The sequence below is a fragment of the Passer domesticus genome, chromosome 8 (genome assembly GCF_036417665.1).
Source record: "Passer domesticus isolate bPasDom1 chromosome 8, bPasDom1.hap1, whole genome shotgun sequence".
In the NCBI taxonomy this organism is placed as follows: domain Eukaryota; kingdom Metazoa; phylum Chordata; class Aves; order Passeriformes; family Passeridae; genus Passer; species Passer domesticus.
This window is the reverse complement of record NC_087481.1, coordinates 46271069-46286171: the sequence shown is the minus strand read 5'-3', so window position 1 is coordinate 46286171 and position 15103 is coordinate 46271069. Positions and strand designations below refer to the sequence as shown.

The 15103-nt window shown below is 46.0% G+C and overlaps 1 protein-coding gene across 4 annotated transcripts in view; it reads right to left on the bottom strand.

Moving 5' to 3' along the window:
* Positions 1–259: 259 nt before the first annotated feature.
* The window catches only part of CNNM2 (cyclin and CBS domain divalent metal cation transport mediator 2), a 117599-nt gene continuing 102755 nt past the window's right edge, over positions 260–15103 (bottom strand). The window contains exons 6-8 of one of the 4 annotated variants that reach the window (XM_064431182.1): positions 14144–14209; positions 10387–10571; positions 260–8177 (exon numbers count right to left, since the gene is read on the bottom strand). In XM_064431182.1, the coding sequence (XP_064287252.1) occupies positions 7968–8177; positions 10387–10571; positions 14144–14209 (461 nt within the window). In that variant the 3' untranslated portion in view covers positions 260–7967. Of the gene's footprint in view, positions 8178–10386; positions 10572–14143; positions 14210–15103 lie in introns of those variants that run through there. The other 3 variants (XM_064431183.1, XR_010367521.1, XR_010367520.1) reach the window with 3 other exon arrangements.

The following is a 15103-nucleotide window of genomic DNA, read 5'->3' as shown; positions in this document are numbered from 1 at the left end:
TCAGCAATGTCTCTGCTGCTGCAGGCCCCACGCAGCTCCACTGCCAAAACCCCAGCGTGAGGGGAGAAGGCAGCAGCACCCGAGTGCAGGGGGATGGACCGACTCACTGCTCCAAACTCCTCCCATCCCACGGAGCCACCGTCATCCCCTGCCACATCCCTCAGAGGCCCCCCAGGGCAGGAGCACGCGCTGCAGACAGACAGACAGACAGACAGACGGCATCTGCGCCCAGAGACAAACATGACCTACGGAGAGCAGGTTGTAAATAAGGGGTTTTTATTACTGAAAGAAAAAGACCCTCACCCTTGAGGGAACTTCAAAAAGTCAGCTGCTTGCCACTGCCACCAGCTTCCCAGCCAGCCCCTGATCAGCAAAGCCACCAGCACAGCCCTCCCCAGCTCGAGGACTTGCAGAGGTTTGGTCCTCTGGTCTTGAGGCCCAGACCCACCAAACTGAAGAGCAACACCTGCCTCTAAAGGAACAAGATCCAACCTCTCTGCAGCTCTTGGCAGCTGAAGTGGAGATTAAAGACTGTTAAATGTGCCAGTAGGAGAGATCTGGGTGCAGAATCACAGACATCAGCCCCACCACCCACATGCCAAAATCTGTCCCTTGGAAATGAGGGGAGAACATAGAGGAGGGAAAAATGCATAAACTGGAATGTTCAACAGAAAAAAAAAATCATCATTTATCTAAAAAGAATAGAAATAAACAAAATGCTTTAAAACAAAATCACAAAATATACAAATAAATCTGGTACAAAATAAATAGGAAAGATTGGAAATCTACAACAAAATTGGAATAATTATAAAATTAATTTGTATGACAATCAGTATATGAAACGTATACACTTCATTCAGGATTTCAGTTGTGCTTATTCAGGTTTATGTACACACACAGAAATACTGTAGTCAGAATACTACAACTCTGGAAACCCGAAGTCATGTACAATATGATACAATTTGCAAAGACCACATACGATGGCAAATAAGACACAGGGAAGAGCTGGCTGGAGTGGGATCAGACAGCCATGAAAATGCACTGCAAAGGGAGAGCCACCATGCTCTGGAATGGGGGGACCAAGGCCGAGCCAGCAGCAGCCAGGGAGGAGAAAGGTTTGGTGTGAGACCTCTGGCTGCTGAGCACCAGCTGCTCACGGCTTCCAGGAACACGGCTCAAGTATTTGGGGTTTTAGATTCACTGTGTTTGGCATCCAGGCACCTGCCCAGTGATTCAGGTGTCAAGGCTGGCTCTGCTGGAGAAAAACAATGCCAAGAGCTCTGAGGTCCCTCAGCAGGGCCTGACCTTGAACTACTGCTAAGCCACCCTTGTGCTCAGGAGAACATGGATCAAACTGGGACCGCAGCACTGCTGCTGGGGTCCTGGTAGGATTCAACTCTCCAAATTCCATGTGATCTCCAAGGAAGGCAGAGTCCCTTGAGCAGCATCTCCTACCCTCAGTGTGAGAAATGAAGACAGCATGGCCCATTCCTGACTGCTGCCCCTCCTTGTCACCTTCCTGAACATTCAGCTAAAGCCCAGTGAGTGAAGCAGAGGGGCAGCTGTGACGTGCACACAGCTGTCACAGAGGCCACGCTGCTGAACCCAAACCAGCACAATGCAGAAGGACAGAGCACGTACCCTGGGTGAAAACCAGCCAGCCCAGCCCAGCCTGCTGGACCTGAGACTTTAAAGCAGGAATGACCCTAGAGCTGATCTAGGCCTGGCCAGTCTGTCACTTCTGAGAAGAGGAGCTCATCAGGAACCCCTCACTCTCCCACAGTGATCTTTGGGACACGAATTCCATATTGGCACTTCCAACTAAAGGCATCTGACACCAACCAGTTTTTCACTTGTATTTGGAAGCATTTGGTTCAACAGTGATGCCCAGAGGATAAAACACCACCTTCTATTATAAAGCTCTGTGATCAGCAAACAGTTGAGAAGGGATCCTAGACTGCTGTACCAAGCACCAAATGCCGGGACAAGCCCCTCTTCTCCAACAAATCCTGCTACCAACCAACTGCTATGCTGCTCTCTGGAGGAGAAGACAACAAAGAAATCAAATCCACCCCTGAAGCATTGCAGCCACCTGCAGCCTTTGCATGTTTCAGGCAGCTGACAAACCTCTAGCGTGGTTCTATGAGAGGCCACTTCTACTGAGTCCAGCCAGACCTCTGCTTCTGGGGGAGGATCAAACACCAAGCACTTCCCTGGCCAGAAATCTGCACTGAAGGAGCAAGAGCAGCCAGGGCACCATCTGCTGCAGGATCCTACTGATCAGCCCTGTTCAGAGGAAAACAGAGCCCAAAGGCAAAACCTGAGGGGAAAATGATGTTTTTCAGCTGGAGACAGAAGACCAGCAGCTTTGAGTACCGTATTTCCAATGTAAAGAACTGCTATAGAGTCTGACCTCAGGATAAGAAGAAAACATCACTTTTACTGAATTCAGTGCTACCAACCTATGAAACAACTCCATCTGCCACCTGTACCGTGCCACTGACTGGAAACAGCCTTCCAGCAACCCCTTCCCATCCCTGAAGCTCAGGAAAATATGCACACACCAGATGGAAAAGCTCAACTGTACCGCCTTGGACTCACAGCAATAACATCTCCTCATCTGGATGCAGCCCTGAGTCTGGCCCCAGAGGAACACAACCCAGCATGAAGCCAGGCTCCAGGACAAGAGCAAGGCACCAAGCAGGATTGTTGAGGGGGCTCTGCATGAAGCCATGGATGTCCAGGTCCCCTGTGCTGCTCACCTGTGGGAGTGAGGCCAGAATCACCATAGACATGACACCAACAAGAGACCTGCAGCTGATGGACCACATGCAGGGATGAGGGTGGCTGCCCAGCCCAGCTGTGGTGCAGAGCCTGTCCTCCCTGCTGGCTAAGTCAGATGAGGGCTGCTCTCCCATCCGTGCCATGGGAAGATGCCTGATTGTGTTGGTTAAGCTCATCATTTCACCGCTGGGCCAAACCAACCCTCAGTATCCAGGGAACAGGAACTTCTTTGGGTCTATGTAGAGCCCCAGTGCAGAGCCAGGTGGTGGGATGGGCAGCACATCTGGGGCTGTACCACACACAGCCAGGGCTCTTGTCATGGGAGAGGACACAGTGTGGACACAGGGACCCCTCAATGCTGGGTGGGCACCTTTGGGATGAAGCCTCAAGTCAGCATCACAAGAGGTATTCTGCAGCACCCTTCCCCACTCCCAGCCCCAGTTTTCTACTGGTAATCCAGACATAGGATAACTTAACAATTGGTACACAGATACTAGATTTAAAACCACAGATGTGTGTATTAGACATTCTATAAAATATGGTACATCTTTCATGTGGGAATGATTTCTATAGAGAACATAATTCTGCACAAGGAAGGTGCATGTTCCAAGGGGTCCTGGAGAATGTGGCTCTGTTCTCCACCATGTAGGATACTTACACAGGATGCTCATGAGGAGGAAAGGGCTGCTTTTTGCCATTGGCACCCCCACACCCCTTGGCTGAGCTCTGCAGAGATCACAGGAAGCACCACCGCTGCCCAAGCAGCCCCTCACACAAAGCTACCTCTTTGGTTTTCTTTGGGCTGATTTGAACCAGAGCCTGACACCACGGGTACCAAATCTCATCCTCATCAAAGCTGGGCCCTGAAGGCTGAGAAGCAGCAATGGGTGATGGGTGTGGGCCATCGGGGCAACTCAGGCTGCTACCCCTGAGCTTTGTCCAGGTCTGAGAGCAAAGGGCCATATCCTGAGACTCCTACTCTTGCCAGCTCTACCCACACAAAAAGGCACTTAACAAAAAGAAGAAAAACGAACAAAAAAGCCCTCAGTGGTGAGGAAAGGAAGTGAGTCCAGGAGAAGAGAGGAGGAACAGAAAAGCGGGCACAATGTGAGTGAGTGGCTAACCCTTCTTCCAAGAGGCCCAAGAACTGCACACCTTCAGCAGCCAGCTCCAGCTGCCCCTGCATAGGGCTCAACCACCATCCCATTCCTGCTTAGTCTGGAGCAGGAGCTCACAGGGGCAAAAAGAACATGAGAGGGAACTATACATGACACACGTTTGGAGCAGAAGTAGTGAGCAGAGGGATCTGCCCTGTGGAGTTTCCTCTCCTGGTGCATCTGGATGGGGGAAGCACCTTTTCCTGCCACACCAATCTTGGGGCCCCTGCCCACCTGCCAGCCCGGACACCCTGCCAGCATTCCTCATCCCACTGTGGGATAACCCATCCAGAGCTCCTCCAGGGCAGCAGTCTCCAGCTGCACTGGGATTTCAGGGAGTGGACAAGCTGGGAATAAAACAACAAGCACTTTGTAAACTCCAAGGGGTCTGAGCTCGCAGCACAGCGTGGCTGAGGCTGGTTTGCTAAGCCCCCCACTGAGCCCCTCTCCTCTCAGAATTAATGTGCTTCATATGATCTCCACATCACCAGAGTCAGTCTCATTTGGAGAAAGATTCTCACTGGAAGGCAAGAACATTCCTTCACTCTTTACAAAGATTTGGCAATACACAGAATTTAAAAAAATAAATCATAGTTACAACAGATTCAGGTTCATTTCGTTTAAAGGAAATTCAACCAACAGGAGTGTAAAAGATATAATTCACAGTTGTGCATTTAAGATATTAGTGTTGAAAACCTCACTTCAAAGAACTCTTGTGCAAAATTGTATTGACAGTAGAAACCATGGCTAGATACCCTCCCAGCCTCCCCCAGCCAACAGGCCATCATCCACCCTGCTGCCTGCACCCAGAGGCAGACGGGCGAGGGGAACAAAGGCAGCAGCAGGAGCTGACATAGGAAGATGCAGTATCCTTTCCACAAGTCAAAGCCTGGCCAAGGTCTGAGGTCAAGTCCAACGATTCCCAAAGCCACCAGCTGGTGCCCTGCTGTGTCCTCGTGTCCACCCAAGTCCACCCCACGAGGCAGAGGGGGCAGATCTGCTCGGGCAGGACACCCCTGCAAGGGCAGGGCTCCTCTGCAGGCAGGAGAGCCAAGCCCTGGCATCGGCAAAGCCAACGCTCAGAGGGATCCTGAGCTGGGCACGGGGCTCCTCTGCTGTGGTGCTTCCCACCAGGAGGGCTGGGAACCCCTCACGTCTGTTAGACAGTAAAACTGTAAATACCCTGAGAACAGGGAGATGGGATTTTTTCCCCTCCAAGGAGAGGACCATGCTTTGTTCTTCAAGCTAATTAGTAGTAGCAGCTCCTAACCCCTCTGGGCCAGGTACATATTTCCCATATGAAACGCATCTATAATCAACTATTTTTATGGAAATTAAGTAAAATTACTTCACTTTCCATTATTTGATCTATACAAATGATGAAAAACAGTCATGCAAAAAATTGCCTGCAAATTTTGGAACAGTGCAGCATGGGCAGAAGCAGGAGGTATTTGCTTTGGGATCACATGGCTTTGGTTGGAAAAATTTGCGCTTTTTTTTTTTTTTGCCTTTTTCTTTTTTTTTTTTCTAAAAAGGGAAACAGACATTGAAACAAATCCTTAACCTGCCATAAGAAGCAGAAGTCAGATCCAGTGAGCAACCTCATCCTGGAGAGAGCTGCCTTGACTTGAGCCTTGCCTCCTTTGGCAGGTTTGACAAAACGGATACTGCATCTCAAGTTCACCACCGTGTCAAACACTTCCAACACACTTTTACATTCAGCAACACTAGATAAAAACTGGCGAGGTGAGTCCCTCGCCGAGAACAAACGCTGTAACATCTGGACATTTTGCTCTGTGAGAAAGGTGCAATATTGGCAGCTCTCTGGGAAGGCACAAGGCTTAGGGCAGCCCATGCTGCTGTCAAGCCGCGTGCTCTCAGCAGTGCTGGTGCACATCAGAGCAAGGGTGGGATGGAGGCTAAGGAAACACTTTTGGACGGGAAAAGTCAAAAAGCTACATGTGAGAGCAAGGCTTTGGAGGGCCTGTTTCCTCCTCACTGCATGCACAGGTTGGATACTATGCAATTTCTATGCCCCTTGCAGGGACTTCATCCTCGTGGGTGGCTCCCATCGGGGTGGACAGCAAAAATTAGGGCTGCTTTATGAAGATGGAAAAGAGAGGAGGAGGAGGTAGACAGGCAAACCCAATTGGCTCTGACACCACACTCCAATTCCCATGGGGAGATCCTGCAATGGAATATTGCACCTTTCCAGCCACCAGTCACACAGATAGACCACGGGAACTTGCAGCAAGTGCCTTCCCCAGCCCATGAGCAGGAGAGACGGGGCAGGCCTGCAGGCACAGAGAGCTCTGGCAGTTGCATTTGGGGCTGGGGGCTTCTTTGGATGTCCCCAAAGAGATTATCCACGTGTAAAGAAAGGGAAATGCTACATAGCCAGGGGCCACAGCAGGGTCTTGAAGCAGAGAAACCACAAAGCCTGATTTATCAATCCAGATACTGATGTTCACATTTTGTTTGAGACAGCACTGGAAGAGGACTGGGGGTTGACTTTCTTTTTTTATTCATTTGAGCACTTAAGACTCCATCTGTGGAAATGGGTGATGCACAACTGCCATAGGGTGCCTCTTGCTGGCACCCAATCAACATTCAGGTTTTTGGGGTGGAGGAATTGGTTTCTGCTGCCCAAGGCAGATTTTGCCCTGCACTGGTGGCAGCTGGGTGGGAGGCTCTCTGCTCTGCTACCTTGGTAATCCCTACAATGGCTGTTAAAAGGGGCAAGAGAGAAGGAAATGCACTGAATCCACTCAAAGGAATGAATGTGGCTGGGAACAGCCTGGAAATGAACCTCTCTGAATCCCTGAAGTGCAATACACTCGCGTCTAGAAAGTTTTGTCAGCTCTTGGAGAGGAGAGGATGGTGCTGGCTCCTCAGCAGTGCCCATCCTTGCACTGGCAGAGGTTTACTGTCACCTGGAGCATGTACTTTGGCTGTAATTGTAGCAGCATCTTCTGTGTTAATATTAGAGATTACAGGGGGGACAGGGACTGATGTTCTGATACTCAGCAAAGGCTGCACCATCTGCTCTGGCCAAGGTAACTGCACAGACCACTACAGCACGGGAGTGCTCAGAGACCTGGCATCTCAGGGTGCACACATGACTTCACCATGCAATTGTCAGGAACATCAATGAAAAATCACCCAGTTACTTCACTGGAATATCACACCCGGCTTTCATTTCACGTGACTGCAGTTTTGCTAATTAATTCCTTCCCCCCAGTATCGTCTTCAACATACACAAAGGTTTTGGAGGTTACAAAACTAAGTGTAACAATGCTTTTGCCTGTTTAACAAAGAAACTTTCTGAAATTTGAAACATTATTAAATACCAAAGTAACCACTCCTTCCCTGAAAATTAACTGCAAGAATGTAATAATCCTCATCTCTTGGTCCTCCAGGTGGCTGAAACCAGAGGTTCCTTGAAGCTTGCTCCTTCTTAGGACACAAATAACATACAAGTACCAGTTACTAACTTTTTCAACAGGGTAACAAAAAGGACCACAGAGGGGTGAGAAGAGGCCTAAGGACATTGGAGCCAATTCACAAAACCATGACAGAGCCCATTTGAGGTTCATGAGGGACAGAAACAATTTAAAACTCTGCAAAATACTTCTTAAAAACATGATCTCTCTTGAAAAAATAATGGAGGAGCTTTTAAACTTCCCCATATGTGTTTGAGGAGGAAAAACCCAACAAAGATCAAAAGTACAGATAAAAAATAAACATAATTCTACTTTGCAAGAAGAATTCTCATCGTTCTCAAGGGTGGCTCACCATTCCCAAATTACGTTTGGGTCTTTAGTCTCTCTTGCTCTTTGCTCCTTTCTTCCTGTTTCTTCCTCTTCTGCTCCCAGAACGGACGCAAAAGTCTTTGGTCTCAGAACACTGGATGCAGCAGTGTTGCAAGCACACACTAACGGTGTTCACACTCGGGGAGGAGGCAGGAAGGAGCGAGGGCTGGTCCTGCTGAGGAGATGGGATGGGTGGGTTGTGGGGAGTCAGCTCCTAGATGGCTCCTTCACTGTGCATACTGTGGTTGGGCTTGTTGTGAGTCACACAGTTCTGCTCATTCAGCAGGTTTGCTGTCTCGTCTGGCAAACCATCGTGCAGCTCCGTAAGAGTCAGTTCGATTTTAGTGTTTTCACTGTCCGAGGACTGAGGTGTTTTGTCCATCCGGGATGCCATCAGGGCATTTTGGTACTGCTGTCTTGAGATCTGCTCCAAGAACAGGGAAGAAACAAAAGAAGTCAGTCACACTTCTATGCCTCCTGTGGAGCACACTGAGAAGATAAAGTTTCCTCCCTTTCCAGATCACTACACTTTACCTTCTTTACCTGTTTCCATAAAACATCCCTGCGCTTTGCAAGCCTAGAGCATCCCAGCTCAACACCCACAGCATGGTGACATTTCCAGGGAGGGTGGAAGAACAGTGCTGTGCAATCACCATGCTGTTCAAAGGCAGGGATTTATTCCTATGCAGAGATTTTTAAATCAGACCTCCATTTTCCTCCAACCATGCACCTTTAGGATGCAGAACCAGAGATCAGTGAAGTCTTTCTCCCAACTTCAGTGAGCTCCTGGTGAGGCTCTAAGTGTCCCTATAGAGCCAAGCCAGCTCTATAGTACAAGTGTAAAGTACAAGCATTCTATAGTACAAGTATGAAGTACAAGCATTCCTGCTCTTGTCTAGGCCAGCAAACACAGCAGGAGCTACAGCCTTATACATAAGGACATTTGAGTCTAGGAAACACTGGGATGCCCATAGAGATGAGTCCAAATTAGCAACCCATGAAGTTTTCCACTGGTCTCTGCAAGAGCTGTCTGCACTCAGCAGAGCAGTGATGACCAGAGCTGGCCTAGAGCACAGAGTGCCACTGCCCACAGTGCCCCAGGGACAGGAAGCCCATAGCCCCTGTAGATCTGCACTTGGTGGTGGAGGGCAGAACTCCTGGAGCCACAAGCAATCAGCCCTGTGAACTCCTCCAGGCCAACCTTCTCAGCCAGGACAGGCAGCAGGATGCACTGGCAGCCCCATGAGCCCACAGCAGTGGGTGATCTTGGCAGGCAGGAAGGTGGAAAAGATGAAATGACTTTTAGAAAACTGTAAATTTCAGTAGCAACACAAGAAAGGGACTGGAAATGGACAGAGTCAGATGGACCAGGTCCCAACTCCAAAAGCAAAATTCAAACATGCATGAGCAGGTCACAATCCCAGTTTTACAAGGTATTAATTGAATGAAAGACCACGTGGCACAGTGAAAACGCTGATGTTGAGTACTCTGACCTATGTGTAAAGCAGAGTGATGCAAGAAGAGGTGTGCAAGTCTGTCTGCAGAGATACCAGGACAGTTTAACATTCATTAGCCTCAGTATGAACACAGTGAGATTTGGAAGAACTTCACACAAACCAGCATAGGGTGAGCAGCTGCTCTGTACAGCAGATTAGCCATTGAAATCTGTAGTGAGACTCAACTGCCCAGTGATAAACATCTACTGATGTAATCCTTGAAGGATTGAACCATTGACCAGTACACTTGCATCTCAAAGTTTTGACAGCAAGACTTTACTCTCCTTTTAAAATTTGGCTACAGAATACTCAGCTTAGCATTGTAGTATGTCTAGCCTATTCCACACTCTGAATTAACTAACAGAAGTTCACAAATCACTTGAGTTGCATACAAACAAACTGTGAACATGCACTTAATTTAAGAAAAGCATCAATGTCAACTTCTGGCCATGGGACATCAGCTTCCCTGGACTCCCAGCTGGGCTGGAATTGCTGCCAGCATTAGCTGTTCCTCAGCTCAGCTAGATTTCCTCTCCCACAGGACTCGCACACATTTCAGCGTGGGATGCTCCATGCTGGGGGACAGAGCTGTATTTCATGCAGCAACTCACTGGTAGTATGAGACATGAGCCTAATACATGTGAAGTTAAGATAAAGAGAAATGTCCAAGACTTCTCCAAGCAGAAGAAGGATGGCAAGTCGAAAAGTAAGATCAAGAACCCCAAACTGAAACCAAAATCAGAAGTGAATAAAAACTGCAACCAACAGTAAATGTGTCATCCTTTAGAAAAGGACAGTCTGATAATGAAGGGTCTCCATTTCAGATGGGTCCAAAAGCTTCTTGAGGATAGGTTTGACTAAAAGCAGAGAGGTTATTTTTACAATATTTCCTCAAAGGACCTGAAATCCAGAAAATTATGTGACCAGTCTACTTACAAGTCCAAATGAGAAGAACAGTGAAGACAAATCAGTGGACAGCAGATATTGGAAAAAAAGTAGTTTAAAGTAACTTTCAACAGCTGCTTTCATAATGCTATTTACTCACAGAAGAATTTAGAGGGAATTCCCTTCCCCAGGCTCTCCATCCTACCAGCCAAGCCCGACTTTCCAGCAGGGTCTTTCCAGTTTTTTTCCTACCTTGACAAACTGAATGTCTGTGAGGGCTTTCACTGAGTAGTCTGGAACATACACTTGGAGGAAGGAGGCGTTCAGCTGGTTGTTGCTGCTCCCCAACGTCGGGGTCACGGCGTCGATGCGATCGCTCCGGTTTAAAGAGTCTGAGTGATTCAAGCCACAGGGCCGAGGTGGAGACTTGTTTTCAGCTAAGAAACAGGCAAGAGCAAGAGATTTCTTAAATCAAGTAGAAAACTTTTAAAGTCACCAGTTTCAAAGGGACATAGTAACTTGTGATGTAGCATAAATAAACAGCAAATGTTTAATCCATTCATAAGTGGGTATGTGGCTAAATGACCAAACTATCCTGAAAAATGGTACATTTTCAGTCCAGAGCTGGCAGCCAGCATCACTGAATATGCCCTAAACAAACCTGTACTTGTTTATGCTGCAACAGACATGCCCTGAGAACACAGCTGATGAGCAGAAACTACCACAGAAAGGTAACCTCCCAAAGCTCCCTTACAGGAGCTCTTGATAGTCAGACCATGCTTAATATATTTTTTTTCTTAATCACTGTTACTTTCATCCACAATCAGTCCGGTCTGAACCTTATCTCCTTTTATTTCATCTGACACCTACATATGCCTTGTTCCCTCAGCTAGGGCAGACACTTTCAATAGGAGTAACAGACTCCTCAGTGGACCAGAGTGCAGTGCACATGACAATTCAACATTTCCTCTCAGTGGCAAAACCTCAATGAAGGAAAGCAAACTCCATGCCAGCCAGTGACACAGACAGAACAGTCCACACTACAGAGAAAAATCTGTGTCCAGGAAAGGAGAACACTACAGACATCATTTTCCACCACAGGCCTTTAAGTCCCGCAGGGTTTCACTGAAGACCTCGCAGCTGTCCCCTGTGAGTGTGACTGGACAGTCTATCCAAAGCAAACGTGCTTCTGGGACACCACAGACATTCTGCATCCACAGCTTCCACCCACACAGTGACCCAGAAGGCAGCAGGGCAGAAATACATCCTAAGACAGGGCTGCTCCCTGGGCACACACACAGTACATACTGATCAAAGAACTGTCTTTGGGACCAGAGAATTTTTGAATATTAATGCACTCAAAACTGATTCAGCCAGCCCAAACTCAAACTTGATGTAAACTATGCTACTCATCACATGATCCCCATTCTCAAGCTGAAAGATCATTTTCATGTAATCTTAAGATACAAAGTCTCTTTGAGCAAATCAACAAAAATCCCCTTAACAAGCTTTTCAAATTTCTTTTTGAAAACTTTACATATAATTTTATTTATTAAAAAAAGCTAAAAACCTCCCTTAAATTTAACCCTACCTCTGCCACCTAATCACTAGAAATATAATATCTCCTTGTCCATATGACTCAGCCTGTTCTACATCTCTGAATCCAGCCTTTCCTATACCTTACACTTTAGAATGCAGAATTGTCCTGATTCTTATTCCCATCAAAATCCTTCTGATGTTGTCTTTCTTGCAATTTTAAAAAGAGGAACAAAAAAATACAGGTTCTGACAACTCAATAACTTCCTGGCCATTTCTGCACCATGGAATTAGTGCAGGTCCCTATGGCAACACCAAGTGCAGGCTTAGGGGGAAGCACTCAGAGCCTTGCAAGGTTTTCCTTTGTACCAGCCTGCCAACTTGAAAGCCACAGCAGGCTGCAATAACTGCTGCCAGGAGCCAAAACTCCACCTGCACACGGGGCTTGATGCTGAAATTCCCACTGCAGAACAAGGAACTGTGAAGGTTGGAAGAATTTGTCCTCCTTCCCACCTGTACACACAAAATATGGCTGTGTGTGACAAGAACAGCATCACTGCTGCTTGGGATAAAGGCTTCCACCTGGAACAACTTTACACTATGTGACTTGCATCTGCCTTGTCTTTCCACCAGGGATCTTACAGTACATTATAATAAAACACAAAGGATATAGAGCAACATGGCAAAGCATTATAAGAAAAAAAAAAAAAAAGGGAGAGGTGAGACAAAAGGACAGAACGAAAAGATATGATTTCTAAAAATGTGAGGGAAACAACATGATTTCTGGATTGCATTCCATTCAGGGAGAGAGAAGAGAATGAAGAGGAACGGGTACAGAAAGAACAGATGACAAACACCAGGCAGGTCCATGTTAGAGCTTCTCTACCCAGGTTTTCCCACATTCCTCACCTTTCTAAAGAGGGGATAAAGAACACAAGCCACAAGATGGACATCAGTATAAGTGTATTATGAATTTGTGTTTAAAGAACAGAATTATTTTCATAAGCACCCCACAAAAGGTCTGAGTTTCATCAAAACTGGTACCATGTTGCCACAGTGACCAGACTTACACTATCAGCTCCTTACAAAGGAGATTCTTCCCACTATTATTTTCCCTTGTTAATTTTTTTTTAACGGGGGAAAAGCTATGAAAGTATTCTTGGCATTTCTAATGGAAACAACCTGTGCAAAGTGTATATTTATTTGTAGAACAGAAAAGGAAAAATAAAAGTAAAAATAGAAGAGCTGGCAAAACAAAAGAACAAAGTGAAGAAAGATAATCAAAGTTGCCAAGCTTAAAGGAGAGCCATAGGTACTTCCATCAAAGAAAGATTAAATTTCTCCCCCTTCTTTGGTGTTTTGCAGCAGGAAAGTAACAGGGCAGGAAAAAAAATCCCCTGCAAGGCAACAACCTGTAGTTTGCTCAGAATGTGCATGAAGATAAGTTAGGGACCAATGATGAAATACATTTTCTAAAGTTAAATAAAGATGGTGAAATGCAGGAAGCAGATGGTGAAAGTGTATAAAATGCATTACATGTATTAATGTTTAAGAGATGTTTCACTTAAATATGCATATTATTATCTTGTTTGCTTTTAGTTCTGGGGAAAGATTGAAAAAAATAGAAAAAACTTCAAAAGGAAGACATATGCTCACTGTGGCCCAAACTATTTTAGGATTCTGCTTTCCTACAGACTTTCTTGATAGGTTTCAATTTTTCCCAACCATTCCATGCATGCAAGTGTCTGCTAAACTCAGTTCTTGATGCTTCCCAATTTACAATCTCTCAACCACATCTCAGAGCTCTTTTTGGCCCAGTTTGTTCCCTTGCTGGTCTCCGTTCTCCAAAGGAATTTCTGTGCCAGTCAGCTTGGTGATACAGCAAGGAAAGCACAACAGGAACCAGAAAGTCCTCCCACAACCTTCTTGTGCATTCCATTGCAAATCCATCCACTCAGCAGATCCCTGTGCTGGTCCCTGGCATTAACCTCCCTGAGAGAAAACTCAAAGCTTGCCAGGAATTAAAATGGCCAGACTGTATGCAAACCATAGAATTTACCCATATGAGAATATGAAATACTTTCATTAATAAGTTTTCCTTTTATGGCAGTTTAGCAGCATACATTCTTCTCTGTCAAATGCATTTTCTTCAGGATTTTTTATGTCCCAGCTTGGGGAAGAATACATTCTTCTAAAAAATCTCCCTCCTAATTTTCCACCAGCATCCATATGAGAAAAAAGAACAAGCACTCATTACCAAGCACATTTTCTTAAATGTGTTTTCAGTTCATCCCATTTTGATGCCTGACCAGTTCCCATAAACAAAGGTTCAGGATACCTACCTGTGAGGCACAACCCTGTGCTGGACTTCTCCCTAATGAGCAAAGGGGTCAGACAAATACAGACTGCAGCTGACTTTTTATGGCATCAGGGCAGTCACAAGAATGGTGAAAATAGAAGCATGCAGATTTACCTGGAGAACCTGCTGCTAACAACTCTGTTCTGCTGACAACAAAGGTACGAGACAGGGACAAGGGAACTAGAAGAGGGAGAGAAAAAGGATGAGATCACGACCAGAAAGGCGGCAGCTATCCACACTCGACAGGGGAAGGAGCCAGCTGACAAACTGACGAACTAAAACCAGCAGTGCAAATCAACTGTGAAAAAGCAAAGGGTTAAAACAAAAGCAAAACCAAAAAACGCAATCAAATTTAGAAATAAACCAAAAAACAAGACCAAGGAATTGGAAGGAACTGCTATTTTAAATGACTATCCAGCACCAAATAGTCCATCAAGGTACGCTCATGTTTTGAAATAGTTCAAAAGGAGAAGTGGTGCCCACTCCAGCCTGGAAGGCAAGAATTAAAACAAGCCAGAAAACATTCAGGGGTGCTGTTCCTTATGGGAGGCAAATAACAAAAATAAAATCAAAAGATAATTCATAGTTCTTCAAGTTTCCAGTAAAATATAATGTAAGGCTGTGATTCTCCAAGTTCATCCCTGTTGGGATGGGTATTGCACTGCTCACCATTGCTGCAAATCCCTTCCCACCTGCAGTTAAAGAAAAAAAGCTTCACTCTTTTCTTAGTTTTTTTGTTTGATTGGTTGGTTTTAGTTTGGTTTGCTTTACTCCACTGTTAGTGGCTTCATCTTCCAAGTGAGGAGAGCAAGCATGTGTTATTTATTTAGGACCTACAGAAGAGAAGGAGTTTTCTTTTATTCCACAATAACTTATACTTTCCCTGAGCTTTCCTGTCTACAGAGAGCAACAGGAACTTATTTTTATGAGCTGATCTCAACAGAAATCTCTGAACCTGGAGGCAAAGCCAACAAAATGAGGGATTTGCTACAGGTTAAAAAAAAAAAGAAAACAAAAAAAAAACCCCAAAGCCAACCAGTTGAAGGTAACTTCAAGATTGGCCGAGATTACTTT